Source organism: Geospiza fortis, unplaced genomic scaffold, assembly GCF_000277835.1.
Source record: "Geospiza fortis unplaced genomic scaffold, GeoFor_1.0 scaffold56, whole genome shotgun sequence".
Lineage (NCBI taxonomy): Eukaryota > Metazoa > Chordata > Aves > Passeriformes > Thraupidae > Geospiza > Geospiza fortis.
Genome location: NW_005054413.1, coordinates 3340 through 23793, shown reverse-complemented (window position 1 = coordinate 23793; position 20454 = coordinate 3340). Strand labels below are relative to the sequence as shown.

Below are 20454 nucleotides of genomic sequence, written 5' to 3'. Positions count from 1 at the left end.
TGCCTGAGCCCGGAGCCGCCCCCCGCAGGGGCCTGCCTTCGCCCGGGGCCGCCTGAGCCCGGGGGCCGCGCCGCGCCGCTGGGAAGCGAGATGCGGGCTGCGGGCCCGGGCGGGAGGCGGCCACGAAGTCCAGGCACATCAAAGGCCTGGGAATCCCTGTCCCCGCATCCCTGCCCCCGCCTCTGCAAACCTCGTTCTCCGGGTTGCCATGGCCCCCTAAAGCCACCTTTTGTCCTGAGGGCTTATGACCTGGAGTGGGCTCGCTGCGAGTTACTTACTTTAAATACTAAAGGCTTGACACGAAAAGCTGCGTGAGCACTCTTTGCTCACCCTTTAACACTGTGGTCAAGGGCAGAAACGCTGAGCTATAAAGAAAGATGTGCTTAATTAATTTGGGAGGAGGAGGGCAAAGGTGTGCCCCACCGGCTGATGGGAGAGAGGCCGTGGTGCTGCAGGGGCTCTCAGGCTGCTCAGCACTGCCATTCCTGCCTTTACACAGCACTGCCAGCGAAGTAGGGACCAAGCATTACAACAGAGCCTTAAATGCTTTCTGCGGAACAGAAGCCCAACTTCAGACAATGCATCGAAATGTAAAGGTGAAATAAAAGGGGCATAGATACAGGATAAAGTACCTGTATGTGCAGTGTCCCAAAACAGCCTAAGTTTCTGTCTGGAAACTTTGAATAGACTCTAAAAATTCGGGGTTTTGCCTGGTGCAGCGTTTGTTACATGCCTCTTGAAGTGCTCCAAGTATAGTGTTGGTGAAAGGAGATGCAAGCACTGAACTGAGCACTCAGAAGACCTGTACATATCCATAGTGTGCTCTCAGCTCAGCAGCATGACACAAGTGCAACTAAACATGCTTTGGATGGTGTCAAGCTTTTTGCCTCCATACATGTATTTGTGACTGGGAAAAAATGTGTGCCAAATATATCCCAAAGAATCCCCTAATGGAAACATGGTACACTGGGGTGTAAGGAAGGGCAGCAGTCAGTGAAAGGATGGTGCAATAGCGAGGCACACCTTCACCTTCTGAATGTTTTGACACAGTGCCAAACATGACTTAGGAGAGTGCAGTGTTATTTAGAACCCATTAAGTAATGATTTCTTTTTTACCAGGAGGAAGGAATTTGTTTGCCTTCAGTTGCAATATATTTGGTTTTTTCCACGGCTGGGACCATGGCTGTTGACTGGATTGGTTTTGCATATGCTTCATTGCTGGTGGTTGGAGGTGTTGTAGCATACACTCGTAAAGGTTAGTACTGGGACAGAAGGATTTGGAAATGAAGCATTTGATTTCTTCTATGCACTGTGAAACGTGAAAACTTTGCTGTAATTAGCACAGCTGCATTTTATATCCATCATATGCTGCTGAGTTTCATGAGATATTCTTGGGCCAACTTAAGCATTTAAGTTAGCTTGTTTTCAGGGCAAAGATTGGAGGTTGTCATGTTATCTTTGCCCTTAAATGCATTTTGGGCTTTCTCATCTCCTTTCAATCATTTGTATGTTGAGCACAGTATATCTTTGATTAAAGCTTATTTTCTACAGAGAAATCCAGGCTTGATTCTGACATTTCCAGATGCATGGTGGAAAAAACCCCTCTACTTGTGGTGGCTAATTCTCTGGTACTGTTAGAATGGTGCCTTTTCTCAGTAAGATAACGAGGCAGTTTTAGGTGGCAGTGTACCACAAAGCGCAGTTCGGTATTCCAGGGGTTTTTGCAGTCCCGTGTCCCGGCTCAGCACCCGGCAGAGGTCGCAGCGGTACCGAGGACGGGCGGCGGGAGCTGCGGGCGGGTTCCCGTACGCTGTCTGCAGAGCCCCGGCAGCGCATCTCTCACCGTCCTTGTTCCATTGTCCGTCACCATTCTTGTGGTTCAGGGTCAGCATCTCCCTTCGTAGCGTACACACGCTTTGCTCTCAGAGACACAGCTTCACATCTGAATTTCTGAAAACGCTGTGGTTTTGTGTTTGCAGCCAGCTGCACTCACTGACTATCCCATTCACCTGTTCTCTTCACTCTTTAATATTTGGTCGATCCTTGTGGCAGATCTAGATAATTTTTTATTGGTTATGATTTACGTTTTCTTGCAAAGTCTTGATTAAAAATACTCAAAAGGATTGGGAACTAAATTACATCGGGGATCTGAATTCTTTATTTATAAATGTTTGGGGATCAGTTTAATTCAAATAAGGTCTGCTGTGCAGATTCTACACTTTTATCATATGGTACAAAGACAAATGTCTGTTCAGAAATTTAAAATATTAGGGATATATCCGGGATTTATGAACCAGTTTTTCAATAGCAAGAAGATGTCAAGTTACTTTTAGAAGCCTTGTTTTCATCCTCACTGTCTTTTTTTTGTTTGTTTTTTTCATTCTTTATTCATTAAATGTGATGTTGGTGATAGCATTTCTTTGTCCAGGACTGATGTCAGACTGAAAAGCCTGACTTTATGACCACACATGTTTTCCAGTTTACTCTTTATATATATTGGTACATTTCTACCATTTTTGTAGACTCCTAAGTGCTGTAAGATATAGTTAAATGAACATACAGTTCAGAGAAATTACAAACATCCTTCTTAAGTGTGATAGGGGAAATAGCCAAATTTAGGGTTGTATTTTTCCCAAGTTGCAAGTATTACTGGATCCTGATCATCTCCCTCTAACTTAGTTGACTTTGCCCCTAATCCTACACATTAGAATGACCCAGTTACAGAAATATTACCTCTCTCTTCACAGTGGGTGAGGTAAGCTGGAATGTGGCAAAATCAGTTCTATTGTAGAGAGACAGCTGCTGTATAAAGATTGAGCTTAAAGACCTTGTGTTGAGAAATAACACTGGAATGATTTCTTGCAGGTAGTAAAATCTCTTTAGCTGCTGGACTCACCTTTGGTGCTGTGGCTGGTTATGGAGCTTACTGTGTAACATGTGATCCCAGAAATGTGAAGATATCATTGTGTGAGTGTTTCACTACAGTAAACAAACAAACAAGCAGCATCCTGAACTGCATGTAAAATTCTCTTTTTAGTAAATTTTGGGTATTGCTTTGGTTTAAATGTTGGGTTTTAACTAGAGTTCAACACTTCAACTTAGCTTGCAAAATTCAGGAGCCATTTACAAGGTAAGGCAGATCACTGGCACAAAGCCAGTAGGTGTGTGTTACCACCTGGCAGCACCTCCTTTTATGAGATGTTTGCCTAACATTGCACATATTGTGAAATCCAGCTGATAAACAGGAGATAGTACTGCAATAAAATCATTAGCGTTACAGATTGAATTTTGCAATCTGAGCAGTAAAGGAAATGTGGGTACCCTGTTGCATAATGCAACGTATCCTCAGCTCCCAGGGAGCGGAACAGTTTAACTTAGGGGTTTTCCTTTGCTGCTAAGGAAGACAGGATACAGCCTGGGCAATAATTGTCGTGGCAGCTAGTTTGCCATGAAACCCTCATGGAGGCAAAAAACTACAATCCCTTTGGGGGACATAAACCTTGCACAAGTGAATTTGCAATAAGAGCTGTTGGGAGCTTGTCTCACTCATGGTTTTAGCAAAGGTGGTTTAGGCTGTGGTTTCACATGCAGAAATGCATTTAAAATGCATTTAATCTAGATTGTGTGGGTACACAATTAGTTTTTCTCAGCTTAGAATTTGTGGTATGTTGTTCATTCTGGCTTTGTGCTTTGCACCAGTCACAGTTATAAAAATTTCCATTTTAAAAAATGTTGAGTAGCATTGACAGCAAAGTGTTCCCAGCAAGTTCTTTATTAAAGGTGGTAATTGTGGACCTGATCCGCTCCTAGATGGCCTTAAATTGGATTGCCAGTTTTGCCACCATGACCTTGCTCAGATTAAGTTATCCCACTGTTTAAAAAAAACCCAAAACTTTTTTTGGAATGAAGACATAGCCTTAAATAGATGTACATTTATAATCATTAGTGTGAGATGCTTTTAAGTAGTGTATGTTATTATACTCCTGTGGGTCAATTAAGTCACTAAATTAGATACAGAATTTATGGAAGACTCATTAAAACTTAATAAATGCTGCCTGTTTCCCAATTCCCAGGTTTTGAAGGAACTAATACAAAATTTTCCACTAATGTGCTTTTGAACATCTGATATCTAAAATAGCCAGTGTTTTACATTTCACATAGTCGTAGGCATGTGAGGAGTTTCTCAACTGGAGAAATGTATAGTACTTATTTAGTAGAAGTTACAGCAATGAGATGAGATAGAATTCACTACAACTGCCTTAGAAAGTTTTTCCTACATAAAGTAAAAGGATCAAAGACTTTTTAAAGCAGTCTTAGTTTAGAATGTTTACAAAGAAAGGTTTTAATTGCTTTTTATTACAAATGTGTATTGCTTTTGTGGAAAACTAGAAAGTTTTCACTTGTGCCTAACATGCCAAAATGTGAAAAGCAGCTAGAGCACAAATGAAAGATGGAAATTAAGTGCATGGAAGTGACCACTCTGAACTTAGAAACCGCTACAGTAAATTACCATGTAAAATAAAGCAAGCACCCAAACCTTTAAAAGGTTAGGAAATCTAAAAACAACCCATCCATCCAAACCGTAATTATTTACAGTAGATTTCACCTATGCAAGACTCTCCTACAGTAATTTAGGTAATATTTTAGTACAAGACCTTGACAGTAAGGTTGTTGTAACTTGTCCTACATACAAAGAGTATGTAGCCAATGGGTACCCCAGGCAAATTTTCTTAGTTGTTTTATAAATTACTATTTCAGGCATTTTCCTACTTCACCTGAAATAAGCCCTGTGTTTTCTTGGATACTTTAATGCATTTTTATGTGTTTGAATTAGATTTAGAAATTCAAATCTCAGTATGCAAGAGTTAGTAGCATTCATAATGCAAGTTGATTCTGATCTGTCAATGATTCACTGGATTGAATTGCTCTTGATTTATTGAATTTCTTTGGTTTAAGGTGAAACAGTGAAAGTATAGCACTTTCTGAAATCTGGTCTGAAAGTTGAATGCATTAAAAAGTCTCTGGAACATATGAAAGGCCAGGTACTAGCAAATGGGGGGAAAAAGAACATTACAGAGTGACTATGCTTTGTAGTTTGTAATAAACTGTAAATATACGCAGGACTCTGGCAAGACACATGCTGTGGAATAGTTCACTCCTTGAGACATTCCTGAGAGGATCAAGGCTATGTGACTAGAAAATAAGAGCAATGGATAGTGGAGCATAATATTTTTTTTGCAGCGTATCTTTGATGAGTGCACATAGTTGGTAGAGTTCTGTAAGATACTTGTAACTGTCAGGGCTTGTTTTGTATGCTGAAGTGAGTTTAAAACTAATTTTTGACACCTATGAACACAGGACTGGCCCCAGGATTAGACAGTGGAATTTGAAGAGAATTAGCCAGATGGTTTAACTACACCATAAAAAGGGAAGAGATCTGTGTGACTGCCATTACTTTGGCTGTGAAAGTGACAAAGCCCAGCTGCTCACGAGAAGTCCTGCCTCTCTGCCCACTTCTAGGAAGCATTTCAAGTGCCAGTTCTTTAATGAAGGTAGCTATCTTTGCAGTTTCATATTCTCCTTAATCTTCTCATTTTTGTAGCACTCTGCAGCCATAGTTCAAAGTGAAATTCCTATGCCTGATGAGTTCAATGGTGTCTCCATTTTCAGATTAGACTACTCCAGGAAGAAGATGCAGTTTCTTTCATAGTTGTTCTCTGCTGCTTGTGTTGCATTTATTGCCCTCTAGGGCTGCCCACCTCTTGCCCACAGGCAAGGATGGTTGCCTCATAGCAAAAGGCTCCAGAGTGTCACAGACATTTCTTTTATGAAAAATCCTCTCTCAGGATTTTTCCTGCTGAGTTTCAGCAACAAGATGTAAACAATGATTGTTTGCTGCTGTAGAATGCAACAAGTAAATCTGTGATTAGTATTAGTGTAGATGTTTCAGTTCAGTGATCAGTCACAGCAGAGCTAGCTCTGGGAGTCTGTCAAAGCCAGCTTGTGTGTTATCATTCTTTATTTTTTTTACTTAGCTTAGCAGCTTCTTTTCTTTTTCTTTTCTAGTATAGTATAGTATATGTATATATTATAACATAATAAATCAAGCCTTCTGTAATAGAGTCAAAGATCTCGTCTCTTCCTTCACCCTGAAATCCTTGTAGAAACCGTCACACCAGAGGAATTGTAGTCATGAAGAAGGAGATGTTGATAGCCATATTCTGTGGCAAGAACAGGTGGCAAACCTTCCAATATAGCTTTTAAGGCTCAGCAAATAAAGAGCTAATATTCTAAAAATAAAACAGACAAGAAGTTGAATGCTCTAGCTCCTTGAATAGTTAGAAAACAGCTGCAATGATCTAGACTGGTGGCCAAGATTCTTTCTACTTTGTTGGTATCCCCATGAATTTAGACATGGGTGAGTAGAAGTGACTGACTGACAAACTTACCCAGTCTTCATGGAGTAGGATTTAGCATTCTGCTGCACATGGAAGCTTTATTTGTAGCTAAAAGAAGTCATAATGGTGTATTTTGGAAAAGCAAGAATGTTTTTATAGACTGTGTTTCTGATCTACTGTTTCACTAAATTGCAGTTCATAGAAAAACAGCAATGACCCTTGATAACTCTGTGTGTTCCTGAGTGGTTCACTGAGAAAAATGAGAACATAAATATATTGGATTGTCTTTTACAGTTTCATCTTTTCTTTTGACCATTATAATGGGAATGAGGTTCAAGAGGTCCAAGAAATTAATGCCAGCTGGACTAGTAGCATGCCTGAGGTAAATACATATTGCAGATCTTATTGTAAAGATTTCACTGGTTATCAAATAGTTGCCATTCCACACCCTATTCAAGACACTGTTGGTGGAAGTCACTGTCATTCAGCAACTACACAGTTAAAATGAAATTAGTTTGGAGGTCACAGTCCTGTTTCCAGTGAGCAGCTTTTTCATCTTACTAGGCAGATACAGCTGGTGAGAAGTGACTTTCTCAGCACAGAAAGGAGAGGGCAGCAATTAAATATTGATGCATATTGATAAGGCTTTTGGAAGAACCTAGATAAGCCTTAGTGTTTTCAAACACATACATATAAAATTAGTCTAATTTCATACAACGCAGTCATCTTCAAAAAAAAAAGCCAACACTTTGATTTAGAAGTGCTGCATTCAAAACTACTGGAAGCACAGTTCTGTTGAAAACCAGGACATTTTAGACATGACCTAAGAACTTTGGCCACTATTAATGCAAATTAAAAAAAAAAAATCTGGCTGTTCCAGTTGCTTTATTGCTGCTGTTCAGCATTCTGGAAAATATGATTTTCTGAATCTATTAATTTGGAATTAAATTATGTAGTAAGTTCAAAACTTTTTTCCCAATGAGTCTGTAATGCAAAACATTTTCCAGGTGTAAATCAGAATCCCCATCTCCTGGAGGAATAATAACTTGCTTTTTCATTTTAATATGACAGATTTAATATAACACCATTCTGTTTTACTTCAGTTACATACAGGGAGGAAAAAATAAGAAGCAATTTGTCAAAATTTAAGAATCGGGACTTACACTGGAAAATGTTGTCCATTGTGGATTGCTTTTCCAGCCTAGGTGGGCTTTGTTTTTCTAGACACTGAGACTGGAGATCTGGACACCTGAAAAGACGGCTTAATAGAGACTCTAGTGTCAGTTATTTATGAATGCACTGTTATTTAATGATGACTTACACTGATTTTATTAATGACAGCCATATTTATGTTTTCTTGATTTGTTTTTTTTTCAGCCTATTGATGATTTTGAGGCTTGTTTTTATGCTGCTGTAGGAGAATTTAGAACTGAATATGACTGCCATGCCAAACAGACATGCTCTCCGTACTTGAAAGACAAGTCTGAACACAAGTCTTACACTGCATTTATATTTTCTGTAAAAGATCTGTACCTGTTAATCAATTATTGATAGGTGTTGATATTTTAAAAGCTTTTTTAAAAACGAAAACAAGTGTTTTGGTGGTATATTTTGATCTACTTTCATTTAAGCAGTCTATTAACTCATGGGATTTTTCTTTGTAAGGTTGATCTCTTTTAGGGGTGCAGAGCGCCCCAGGAAATTGAATTACTCTTGCACTGTATCTCTGAAAGAATATCTATAAATACATGTTTATGCTAAAAAGGTATCTTGTATTGAAGTATAATTTTGTAGCTTCTGAGATTAAATAATCGGTTCTAAAGCAAAAAAGTCTTGGGCCTGTACTGTGTTGCACAAGAAAACCAACTTCCTTTCCAACCCATGCTCTTGTTCCCCTGGTTCTAAATATAAAAAGTCAGTGCTCAAAAATGTAACAGGTTTGAAGCTTATCAGTTTTTTAAGCAGAGGAGTGAGCCATTTTGTCAATGAAAGAGTCTGGTACTCTGCTTTGTACTCAGTAGTGATTTAAAACATGTTCCATGGTGTATATTGCTAGTGACATGAACCATGGCTGAGGTTTGTTATGCTACACAGAGAGGCTGCAAGGTCTCAGTATTCTGGGACAGGTTTGCCATTCCATTCTCACCCAGATTATCTTGCTGAACTCCCCACCCCCATAAGCAGAAGAGACTGTTCAGTCACAAACTATTCCGGGATTGAAGTTGCTTCAATTTGTGTACAAAATAAATATTCCTGAAGTCTCACAGCTTGGCTGTCTTCTGGTGTACAGGGAATATAAGCAAAATTGTTAGGAAGCAGTATGGGTGGGTGCCCTCTCGAAGACAAACAGAAATTTTGCTGCTTTTCATTTTTTTCGCACAAAGCTTGCTTATGAAGGTTATTGTGTATCATGATACATCCTTTATGATGGTTCCTAAATCATAGCACTTGTTTGGAAGAGAGGAATAGCCCAGTGAAACGAGTACTGTGCTGGGCAAAGCACTGCTTCCAGCTACTGAGGTAATCTTAATGTGAACCTGTTTGGAAGTCGGCACTGGGGCAGTGACTGGGACACTTGTGGTTTGTACCTCTGAGATGCACATGGCTCTTCTTAGGCACAAGTCAGGGAAGGAGTTAACTCTGCTGGGCAGCAATTCTTCATGTACACTGGCTGACTGTTTGCCTAATCAGTTGGAGTCCTGCTGAGGAGAAACAGCTAAGTGCAAAGAAGGACGGCTTATGGCAATGTTCTTAAAGGGAACAGTGATTGTTCCCATGAAATTAGGGTAAAGAATCTGACAGAGTGGTGCATGCTTTAAGCACTTAAGCACTGTTGAGGTAAAACTCATTCTTACTGAAAAGGTAAGCAGCCAGTGCACTTGGCTTTATAACTGTGGGAAGTGACTGCAGAAGGTAAAACCTTACAAAAAACCACTCAAGGGGCATTTGCCTCACTGACCAGCCGGCCAAGCAGCAAAAAGAAGAGCAAGGCAATAAGTGCTCTCAGCAGATGAAAATCACAGCAGGCCAATTAAACACAAGGACTTTGATCTTTCAGTGAAAAAAATCACTCCTAAGAGATTCATGTGGGGATTAGAAAAGTTTTTTACTTCTGCCCATAAACTTAAAAGGATCATTAATTTTATTTTTAAAGGTTTTATTTCCTTAATTTTTAAGCTGTGAAACACAGCAGGGAGACAGTTTCTAGGAAACCACCTAAAGAACCAACCCAGAAGATTCTAGGCCTGAATTTAAATGACTTCTCAGTTTTCAGGGTGTGGCTCCTCTGTCTGGCAGTTTATTAAAATGGGGTTGGGGATCATGTGGCATTTCTACAGTACTCCAGAAGCTACAACTGAACATTTTATCCAGGCATGCACTATAATTGAACACACACCAAGTGTCAGCATATTTTATTCCATATAACTGCTTCATGAAATTCTTCTTTCTAGACGCAACAGGTCCAAATTAGCCTTTTACTCTAATTTAAAAGTGTATTCACAGTGTATTGTTTCAACACTGGCCATATGATGCAAGTTACAGAGCACATCTATGCAATTTACTCTTACAAAGCAAGCTCTGGTAATATACTACAGTTGGGTTATTTTCATCAGATTAGATATTGAATATTTTCCTCACAACAGCAACAAACTTCTCATCTGTTGGTGGCTTCCGCTGGCTGCCAGGCTGTAAGAATTTTTTGATTGTTGGAATGTTGCTGATTCTTCCTTTAAAAGCCTGTAAGAAACAACAGTAAAGCCAGTGAGATTAAGGAAATTACAATTCCATCCTTTATAGTTTAAAGATCAGGGGACTTGGATTTTTACTTGCCAGATCTACTTATTAAACAGTAAAAGGTATTAGCTTTTTCTGATCTGTAATGCTGATGCTATACCTTTGTTTCCCAGATGGGAATGGGAGAAATTAATATTAAAGACTTAAGATTCATCTAGTAAAAAGCGGAAGAAAAAAACCCACATAGCAATCCTGCAGATATATTTGAGAAAAAAAAAGAGGCAAAGACAGGAATATCTCATTGCAAAGCACTACATAAGTCAAGATAAAGGAAACTTAACTGCTCTTTGTATATGATTTCTTAAAAATGTAATTTTGCTGGCAAAAAGAAAAGGACAGGAACTGCAGACACACCAGGCCGCAGACTTTCCTTCTAGATGTTGTTGCTGTGTTTGAAGACATGGAAGTAGCAGTTAAAGGACCAAACTGGTAGCACTAGTGAGTGAATTCCTGCCAGCTGAGAACGGCTAGGAAAAGCGGAACTGGAGAAAGGTGAGTCCCCAGCAGCTCTGGGGTAAGGCAGTGCACTGAGTGCAGGTTTTTGTAGTCAAACAGACCAGAGAAGTGTCAGTACAATGGCTCAAAAGATGTAAACATCAATAAACTTTTAACAACAATCAGTGAAATTTGTTTGCTACCTCCCATATTGACAGGAGATGATTACTAACCTGCAGCAGAGGGAATGCAGACAGTACATCAGGCTTACATTCTTCTGCCATTAAAATGGCTTCCAGCAGATGGACATCTGCCCAGCTTAATTTGTTGCCAACAAGATAATCCTGTCCATGATCTTTTAAGGCCTATAAAGTATGAACAAATAAACAAAAAAATTCACATGGGATGTAACAATTTTATCTAGGTATTTCATTGCAGACAGATTTCTGAAAAAACACAGCAGAGCAAAGCCACACAAGAACCTATCAAGTTAGAAAGTGATACATATTCTTTAAACAAAGTATTAAATCAGAATTCATGTTTCAGTGTGTGCAATCCCATCTCTCACTCTAACCTACTGCACCAGGTAGCTGTATACCAAGTCCAGTACCACAAGAAAGACTTAATCACACAAAAGGAACAGGACTAAAGTAATTGGAAGAGGTAGTCAGGCCAGTTTATATGTAAGCACACCTCTAATTTTTAAGTAAAAAGTGAATTTCCAGTTGTTTCAGCAAAATTTGAGACTGCTGATTACAGTTTGAAATATGTCCAGAATGAAGGAATACAACCTTCCCACCCTTTATCTTGTAAGGAAGGACTCCTTTATGGCAAACTGCTGATGCAAGAATCACAGCCTGCCAAAGCTAATAAGTGTAGTAGACAAGTTGAGATGAACATTGCAGCACAGCTTCAGAGCAGTCACCAGCTCTCCAGCCTATCTTTGTCCTGAAGACTGTCACCCTCCCATCAGGAGCAAGAGAGGCCATGTCTGTGCCTAAGTCACACCAAGGCCACTCCAAATTAACAAATGTGCAGTAAGACATCAGTCTGTGACTCTGGAAGCCAACTGCTTCTCCAGGCCCATCTGCCAGTTCTACCATAGAGGCAGCAATCATGGGCAAAGTCACAGCTGACCCCTTCACATACTTACTTCCTACACTGCTCTAACAAGGTCTAGCACAGCTTGTTCATCAGACTGTGTGGAAACTCCAAACATAGCATCTGATTGCCTGCAGGGCTTTATATTGCCTTTTGCCGCTCCATCTGGCTGCCGAGTGTTTAAAGTGAACTCTCACAGCTAGGTATGTTTCCTGTCAGCTTCCAGAATGAATAACACCTAGACTGCAAACCCTGATATGTTGAATCCATAGGTATCTTAAACAGCTGGTACAGAAAGAAAATTATAAACCATTTTAACAAAATTAACTAGGCTAAATAATGGAAAAGTTCAGCTGTGTCTTTACATTAGCAAATAGGGGTTACTTTAAAGACTCTCCTACATGGAGCATACATGCCAAAACATATCACAACAGTAGTTTATGCCACCTAAGCACAGGCTTAGAGAATTTTGGTGCATTTTTATTGTTTAATAACTTAAAATACATATCAGACTTTAATCTTTGAAAGATTTGGGTGTGTAATCAATATTTCTCAGCACAGCCCTCCACTGGTATGGGAGTGGATATATATGAACTCTGATTACAGAAGTGCTGGATTATCATTTACATTGTTATTTTACAGGGCAGCCTCTGTGGGTTTTGTTTGTAAAATTTAAGACTCTAATAAAGTGAGACATGAAATTGCATCAAGTCCTGTAGTTTTTGAGTGGACTTCAGCTGCCTGGTAACAAAGGCTTCAAGCAGGAAACCCAGCTCAGCTCTGAAACAGCACAGCTTTGTACCCTTGGCAGATTTCCGAGGAGACCACTATGCCCTGAAAAAGCACTGTGAGAAAGTCTGAACAGCACAACCACACGTGGCACCAAAGGAAAAGTTATAAACAGAAGCAAACTTGTGAGATGAGGATCACAGCTGCCTCAATTCAAACCAGAAAATCTTAACAAAAAAAAAAAAAAAGTAAAATATCCTTACAGGAGAAATAAAACAACTAAACAAACAGCAAGTTGGTGGAAAATGGCAGTTCAGTAACATCCAGGCAATGTTCCAGGGAGAAGAAAAGAACAATCCATCCCCTCCTGACCAACTCCTCCCTAGCCAAGAAAGCCTCCTCATGTGCTCTAAGGGGACGGCAGGCACACCAATGCCTTCCCTCACAGCTCAGGCTCTTTGGTGCATGCTAGCCAGTAAATAATTGCTTTATGCTTTCTATGCTATATGTATCTTGCTTGCAGAGCCTCTCTGTGCACACCTAAGGATGCCCAAGCAGCAATTCAGAGAATGAAAATCATAGCCTCTAAATATAATACATTTAAGCAATTGATTTAAGAAAGATCATAGAATTAGATCCTTAGCTGTAAAGCACAAATATATTTAACTTTGAATAGCAAGAATAAAGGAGGCTGAGTGTGACACCTTATCGTTCTCTACAACACCCTGACAGGACATTGTAGTAGGGTGGGGGTCAGCCTCTTCTCCCAGGTAACCAGTGACAGGAGAAAATGGACTCAAGTTGCACCAGGGGAGGTTTAGATTAGATCTGAGGAAATTTTTGTTCATGTAAAGGGTTGCAAAGCACCGGAACAGACTGCCAGGGAACTGGTGGACTCACCAACTCTGAAAGTGTTCAAGAAACATGTGGATGTGTCAGAGGAGGACACAGTTTGATGGTGAATATGGTGGTGGTGCTGGGCTGTCAATTAGACTAAATGATCTTTAAAAGGTCTTTTCCAACCATAACAATTCTGTAACACATTACACTTACAGACAATAAGTACTAAAGGCTGGCACAAGTATTGAAATGGTGCATTTAGGCAAAACACTGGGAGCCCTCAGCCACTAAGCTAGGTTGGAACAGAAAGACAGCAAAGAGACCCAGTACTGAAACCAGCCCAAAAATTATTTTGTGGCCCTCTTTTCACATTGCTGGATACTGGCTCCATCATACATTTCTAGATTGCCTTCTGGAAAGTATATGTGTGGGAGTGGGGTAGGAGGGGGAGCCCAGAACCCACTGTCTTTGTGAACTGCTGGTGATTTATCACTTACCTTTTCATAAACAGGGAAGTATCTGGTTGTAGCTCGTTCAATGATTAAGGCAAGATTCTTTTCTTTTGTATCAGCTGGTTGAAAAGGGAGATACATGATCATTCCCATTAGGTCTGTAGTTCCCTCCACGTACATATCAATCCTGAAACAAATATTTTTGTTCAACATATATCATTCAAACTTCCCATTTTGATTCTTTTACTGAAATAAAACTCTGGAGTGATCACTGAGTAAAATGTTTATTAGTGAATGTAACGTAATACACCGGTTTATTTTCTTGGTTCTTCCACTTTGAGAAAACTTCCACTTTTTTTCAAAGCAGAATTGTAAAACAGGTTCACAGTATATGCAATAAGCAAAAAAAAAAAGAAAAAAAGGGTGCAAGTAATGTATTTGAAGTAGAATTCATGCTATTTTCCAGTAATAATCTGTAATTCCAGTAATAATCCATTTATGCTGTGGGAGAAAAGACTGCACATGCAAACCACTTTAGGGGAAAAAAAAATACTTTTGGGGTCTAATCATGAGAGGATGCTGGCTAACAATTGCCAGTCCATAATAATCTCCTCAGTCCCTGGAGGTGCCCTTCCATTCTCACAAAATAAACTCTCTACAGTAAGTGACAGTCTGTTAGGTATACTCATCTTTACTGCAGATACTTCACAGCAACATTCTTTCTGTAAATATTAACAAGCATGGAGGAGTGTTAGTAAGTGGCACACTGTTACCATACCAGGCTCTCTCCTTCAGGTCCTTCCCATAGAGGTTGTACTTTGCTGCTATGTAGCTGAGGATGGCTCTGGTCTGCACCATCTTCATCCCATCCATCTCCACCATGGGCACCTGCTGAAACAGCAGGACTCCATCTAGGGAAGAAAAAGGAGCAAGCTACTCAGGCTGCTGAAATACTACACTGAAAATAAGGAAGAGACCTGGTAAGAGACCAAGACATTTCTAATTCTCAGAGATGAAAGCATACACAAGGAAGCAGTTCTTCTTTACAGGTCAGATCATATTGCAGGTCTTAAAAAAATACCTCCTGTTGCTCTTTTGTTCTGTGTGTGTGAATTTCTGTTTAGGGTACAGTTTGCAGACTCACCATTGCGCAATTTTTCTAAGTCTTCTTTTGTCTCTATGAATTCTTCCTCAAACTGAAAAGCAACAATAGAAAACAACACTTTCAATCAAAGGCAGCAGAGAAGTGGAAGGAAGGCTGGCAGCTAGAGCTCACCTTTCCACACTATTGTCCATACTTCTCTCCTTGTGTTGACCCTGTGAGGAATCCATTCAGTGCCAGGAGCTGGGGGAGCAGCTGCAGTTCCACTGCTCGTGGAGCCCCAGGAGAGAGCTGGGAACTGCCTCCCCTTGCACAACAAAGGGCATGGGGATGTGTGGCACTGGCCAGGTGAGCCACAGCAGGAGCCCATGACCCCAAAGCTTCACTTAGACTGTGAAGGTATAAAAGACCAGCACTTTCCTTTGTTCCAGGTCCCTCCTTGGAGGTGTAATGTTACTCTGTTGTTGCACCACGATTAAATTATTTTAAGGGACTGATGGAGAGGGTCCTGGATGGTCAGACAGGAAAGTTTCCTTAACAGAGCCCTACTTCATCTCTGCTCCAGCAGAGACTATAACCCAAGACTTTGGCATCCCCAGCCCCGCAGGACTGTACAAAGCATTAAGCTCCAGAAAGAACTTCCTCATTATAAAGACCTCAGTCACCTGCATGAACCATAAACTGATACCAAATTACTCAATTAAAAGCAGCTGATGCCACATGAAATATTGAAAAACTTCTTGCAAATTATGCCTCTCTTACACAGCATTTATCTCCATCTTTAATCCACTGGATTTTTAAATTTTTTTTTAATAAGGACATTTGAATGAGGACAAGATCTTGGTTTCCCCAGCACTCGTGTTCTCTTGTCACTATATTGCAAAGGTTCCATATCATTGTTTCCTTATTGCAAGAGTTTCATACCTCCTTGATGTTTCTCATAGGCAACTTCTCTAAGCACTGATTCTTCCTTCTTCTCACAGTAGCCAGCTGACTCCAATCCACTCTTTTATAACACTCTTCTTATTGGCTACAGCTGTGGCCTGTTAAAGTCAGGCCCCCTCCTAATCTCTAATAATTGGCTCAGCTGCAACTCCTTAGGGGTAAGATTACTTTCTATACTAACTTTATTTTCTTATATTCTATCCCCCTACAGTGTTCTGCAAATTCTCTGTCGGCAATATTCTCAACTGAGCACCATTTAAAAAAGCCTTTTATTTCCAACAGAGTACAAATAGTTTTAAAAAAAAGTCAAACAAAAACTTACTGTAGAAATTAAGATGTCTTAGAATGGCCTTCACCTGATGTGAACCTAGATAGATCCCCTAACACTGCCTTTGGGGCAGATCGGCTGATTTATCCTACTCAGGTCCTGACCCAAAGAACAAAAGGTACTCTGTTTGGAGAGAATGTTCAAAAGTTTCATGTGGTATGCATGGTCTTTCAGTGGAGAAGACTCACAAGATACAGGGAAGTTATGAGCATTGGCAAAAAGTCACAGTTTTGTCTGTAGCAACAATTTACAATCTCATCTTAAAGTATGTTTCAAAAATGACGCCCATCTTTGTAAGTTAAAATCTCTTCACTGTGTAACTATGGCTCAAGGAATACATGAAATAAAACACAAGAGTGTATCACTCAATCTAAGCATTCTGCATCACAATTTGTGATGATGTGCATATCCCTAAGCACAGATGCAATTGGGAAACCCTTCCAGAGAATACCTATTTTAATCACAAATCACTTTATAAAAAAAGGTACAAACCTCAACCCCAGCTGCTGCTAACAGCCATCGGATTGACTCCATCCTCCCCCTTCCCTTGGTGTAGTGCAGCTTGGGTTTCCCCGCCATGATTTCAGAGTTCTTGTTTCCTGATAAAATCAAGATGATAATCTTATGGAAGCATGCTTTAAATTAGCATTTTTAATGTCTCACTCCAAACTACTAAATACAGTTGGATAAATGAGAAAGTAGAAGAACAGTCAAGTCCTACACATGCTTGTGTTTGATGCAACCAAGTTTCCTGTGGATGAATGGAATAAAAGAAAAACGACACAGTACCAGAATGTGCAGCCATTCAGCCACATCAAGAAAATAAGCATCTCCTAAATAATATATTATTGTAGTCTGAACAGCTTACTGAGTTTTACAACCAAAGCAGAACTGTAGGGTATTCCTGAACTAGCACATTTTTAACCTTGCAGTGATGCAATCTCTTCAGTAGGTGTTGGGTTTTGTCACATGTCATACCATACTTGAAAAATGTACTATATCAAATGAATGGCTTCCAAAGAACACCAAACTAGTGTCACCAGCACTGTTTTCACCTCTCTCATATGATAATTCAGAGCTCTGAGCTCCTGTGCCTTTACAAATATGCTTTTAAAAGCAACATATATCACCAGGCCTTCTACATTCCTTATCCAGCTGCTACAGTCAAACTGTAACAGAGATTTATATTCTATCTGCCCTGAAAATTTAACTTTAAAATCCAAAACCAAACGGATGGAACTGACCTCTGTTGGGCAGATAAGGCCTGGGCCATGCCCCTGGCAGTAGGGGGCCCAAGTCAGCCCATCAGATGATGGCACTGGGATTAAACACTCGGTCCTTTCAAAGTTCCCTACCATGTGCAGTCACATGCCACTGTATGACATGGGCTGCTGATGTGAGCTTGCCTGATGCTGGAAACAAAGCTAACACTGTACTCTTATCTTTAATGGGTCACAGAAGAATGAAGCAAATTTCATAAGACAGAGGCACAGACTAACAGAATGTTTCATTGTTAAGCCAAAGGTTTATCTGTTCGCAGGCAGGCTTATTTATGCTTGCGTTGACTTCACAATACATAGCTGAGCCACAAAGTAAAAACTTTGGCCACAATCCCAAGACATCAATAAAGAGGCACAAACAGCACAACAGTGACAGGGGAGACTGCATCCTTGGGCCACTCCACTGAAGTCCTTTGTGCTGGGTGCTGTCTTCCACAGGCTCTACAGCACACAGCCATCACTCTGTCAGCAACTGACCCGCAGGAGAAAGAGGTGTCCCCATCCAAAATGCAGCTCTTCAAAACCACTGCTCAGCTCCCACCTAGCCCTGTGCCATAGCTTAGCAAGAGAAGAATTTTAAAAAATAATAGAAAACGTCACTAAAAAACTAGACACAACACGAAAAAAACCTGAGAACTTCCTCTTTTCTTTCACAAGTTACCAACAAATCAAGTAACCATTTACAAGATGCAAACAACACATTAACCCTTTCAGTACATCAAGCCTCCCTCAATAAGAAAAAAAAAGTCAAAATACAAACATACAAAAAAACAACATAAAAACATCAAAGTCAGTAAAAAAATCAAATCCCAGAGAAAAAAACATAAAGAAATACCTTAATTTTAAAACTAAAATCCTCTTATAAACTATAGAGAAAAAACTCTTTTTCCCTATAACACCTAAAACTATAAAAAAAATTTAAAAATCAAATTAATACAAAACAAAACCCTCCATATTGAAATAAACAAATATTAAAATAACAGTAATCCCATAAAAAGTTTTTTAAAACGTAATCCTCTACCCCTAAGAAAGAAGTTGAAACAGTGAAAGAGAGAAGAGTAGTCCTGTACTGCCAGGAGAAGATTTTCTGTTCCTAGGGATAAAAATGATTTTAAAAATAGATAATGAAAATTTTTTCTTTTAACAACTCATCTTTAAAACAATACCCTATAAATGAACATAATCAATAAACAAACTGTAAGAAAGCTTATAAAAAATAAGAACTTCACAATTACAGATTTCCCCCAACAACTACTATTCATTAAAAAAACCCACAAGAAAACTGGGTTTTTTTCTTACTGAAAAGTCTCCAAAACATTAACAAAAGACTTCCCTCCCTAAGTAAACTAAAAAAAAATAAAATAGTAAGCTAACTAATTTTTTTATTTTGTTTCTTTACATTATCAGTAAGAAAAAATATTTAAAAACATATATTCTAAAAATTTTGTTCTAATTCTTATTACTCTTTCGTTTAGTCAATGTTAATAAACTTTTCTTTATATACTCTTTTAAAATTTTAAATCTACTTTACTTTTCTCCTAATCCTATCTCACAAGAAAAAATAAATATATTAATAATTAACCAACACCAAACCCACCACACTCTTTAATACATTAACCAAAATATCTCAAAAATAATAAAATCTCAAATTAACAAACCTAAACCACCACACAAAATTAGGATTTCTACCCTGTTTCTAACTAAAACCACCACACCCTGGCAGTGTCTGTGTCCCCAGACACCTCAGTCCCTGGTAGCAAAGCTCTCCTGATACAAAAGGATGTGCTTGTCAATAGATTGTGTCCTGAGTGGAGCTGGCATCTACTGCAGCACTGCTGGATGCCTGGCTGATACCTGAACAAGGCATTCAAAAAGGGACTTGCCACAGCTCCCTACCAGACCCTACACACACAGGACCATGACCTACACTTCATTTCTATTTCCCGTGTATGACTGACACTGTAAAAAGTAAGAGAGCTCCTGACCTTGTATACTTCAGAAATACTTCATTCCCTGATGCTCAGAAAGTAGGTGCTGGTCTCAACTTCCCCAGAGAGGAGAACTGCACCTAAACCCTCGCAGACTGGACAAACACTCTAACTCCAGCAGTGGGAGGTCCAGAGGGATCAAGGCTGAGAAACACACTGTAAGGACAGGCTAGCATAGGCAGAAAGAGCAAACATCCTTGACCTCTCCACAAAGCAGAGCTGGAGCTGATAAAATTCAGCCCACGCAGAGCCCTGATTGCCAGTCTCAGCTCAGTGCTCCACTGAAAACGGGGAATCCCCTGAAAAGCTGGGAATATCCTCCTGCAAACGCACTGCTAAAGGCCCGAATTTGGGGTTCAGGCTGAACATTTATATAGGGCTGCAAACTAATTTGGTGACCCTTTTGTGGCTCTGTAATGAATATCCCTTTGTAAAATATTGAGCAGTGATAAAAGAGTCGCAAAATTAGTAAATTGTCTTTCTTGAATAGCAATAATGGACCTGAAAATTAATCACAAACTTTCTTGATGTTTTAGCACATCAGACTTTCCTCGGACCACAGCCACACAGGTGTCAGAGAGACAGCTACTGCTGTGATCGCTGTATTAAAAACACCTCACATTGTTTTGTCCAAAACAATTCAGGCATCAGCCTTTCAGTGAGGAACAAGTAAATAAATTTAGCAGCAAGCTCACAATCTGATCTAAGACCTTAAACTTTCCTCCTAACTGGATATGGGCCGCAGAGCAGTTCTCTGCAACGCTTTGTTGCTCGACCCCGTCCCGCACGGGCAGTGCCACAGGAGCCCAGCGCTGCATCGCCCGGCCCGGCCTCCGGACCATCTTAAGAGTGCAGCTGCTCCCCAGCGGGTGGTTTCCACTGGGGCTCGGGCCAAGTCCGGCTTCGAAAAGCTTCCTTCTACCGCCGGAGCTAGGAGGAGTGTCTGGACGAGGGGAAAGGCAAAGTACCCCCAGAGATTGCAAAACTTGCACTCCAAAGAGCAGTTTCTCTTCAGCTTCCCCGCTGATCCCACCCAGAGCCAAACACAAATAGCCCCCTTT

At 40.0% G+C, this 20454-nt stretch overlaps 2 protein-coding genes across 2 annotated transcripts; one reads left to right on the top strand and one right to left on the bottom strand.

Annotated features, from left to right (window-relative positions):
• The first annotated feature begins 1083 nt into the window (after window positions 1–1083).
• Window positions 1084–8662, top strand: TMEM14A (transmembrane protein 14A). Its single transcript, XM_005426383.2, has 4 exons — window positions 1084–1255; window positions 2866–2967; window positions 6693–6780; window positions 7776–8662. The coding sequence occupies exons 1-4, from the start codon at window positions 1180–1182 to the stop codon at window positions 7813–7815; spliced, it is 306 nt and encodes a 101-aa protein (XP_005426440.1). The 5' UTR covers window positions 1084–1179; the 3' UTR covers window positions 7816–8662.
• An 876-nt stretch (window positions 8663–9538) lies between these two features.
• LOC102045086 (glutathione S-transferase) lies at window positions 9539–19458 on the bottom strand. The gene is made up of 7 exons (XM_005426381.2): window positions 19391–19458; window positions 16618–16724; window positions 14895–14946; window positions 14529–14661; window positions 13796–13937; window positions 10862–10993; window positions 9539–10136 (listed from the first exon to the last, which is right to left on the bottom strand). The coding sequence occupies exons 2-7, from the start codon at window positions 16702–16704 to the stop codon at window positions 10014–10016; spliced, it is 669 nt and encodes a 222-aa protein (XP_005426438.1). The 5' UTR covers window positions 16705–16724; window positions 19391–19458; the 3' UTR covers window positions 9539–10013.
• Between the last annotated feature and the right edge of the window lie 996 nt (window positions 19459–20454).

What these genes read in the sequence shown, in the direction of transcription:
- LOC102045086 (XM_005426381.2), bottom strand. Translation starts at nt 16,704, where the DNA reads ATGGCGGGGAAACCCAAGCTGCACTACACCAAGGGAAGGGGGAGGATG. An exon ending in TAGCAGCAGCTGGGGTTGAG is followed by an intron (nt 14,947 to 16,617) that starts GTTTGTACCTTT and finishes GTTGCTTTTCAG; the next exon opens with TTTGAGGAAGAATTCATAGA. An exon ending in CTGCATTCCCTCTGCTGCAG is followed by an intron (nt 10,137 to 10,861) that starts GTTAGTAATCAT and finishes TGTTTCTTACAG; the next exon opens with GCTTTTAAAGGAAGAATCAG.
- TMEM14A (XM_005426383.2), top strand. Translation starts at nt 1,180, where the DNA reads ATGGCTGTTGACTGGATTGGTTTTGCATATGCTTCATTGCTGGTGGTT. An exon ending in TGTAGCATACACTCGTAAAG is followed by an intron (nt 1,256 to 2,865) that starts GTTAGTACTGGG and finishes GATTTCTTGCAG; the next exon opens with GTAGTAAAATCTCTTTAGCT. An exon ending in GGACTAGTAGCATGCCTGAG is followed by an intron (nt 6,781 to 7,775) that starts GTAAATACATAT and finishes TTTTTTTTTCAG; the next exon opens with CCTATTGATGATTTTGAGGC.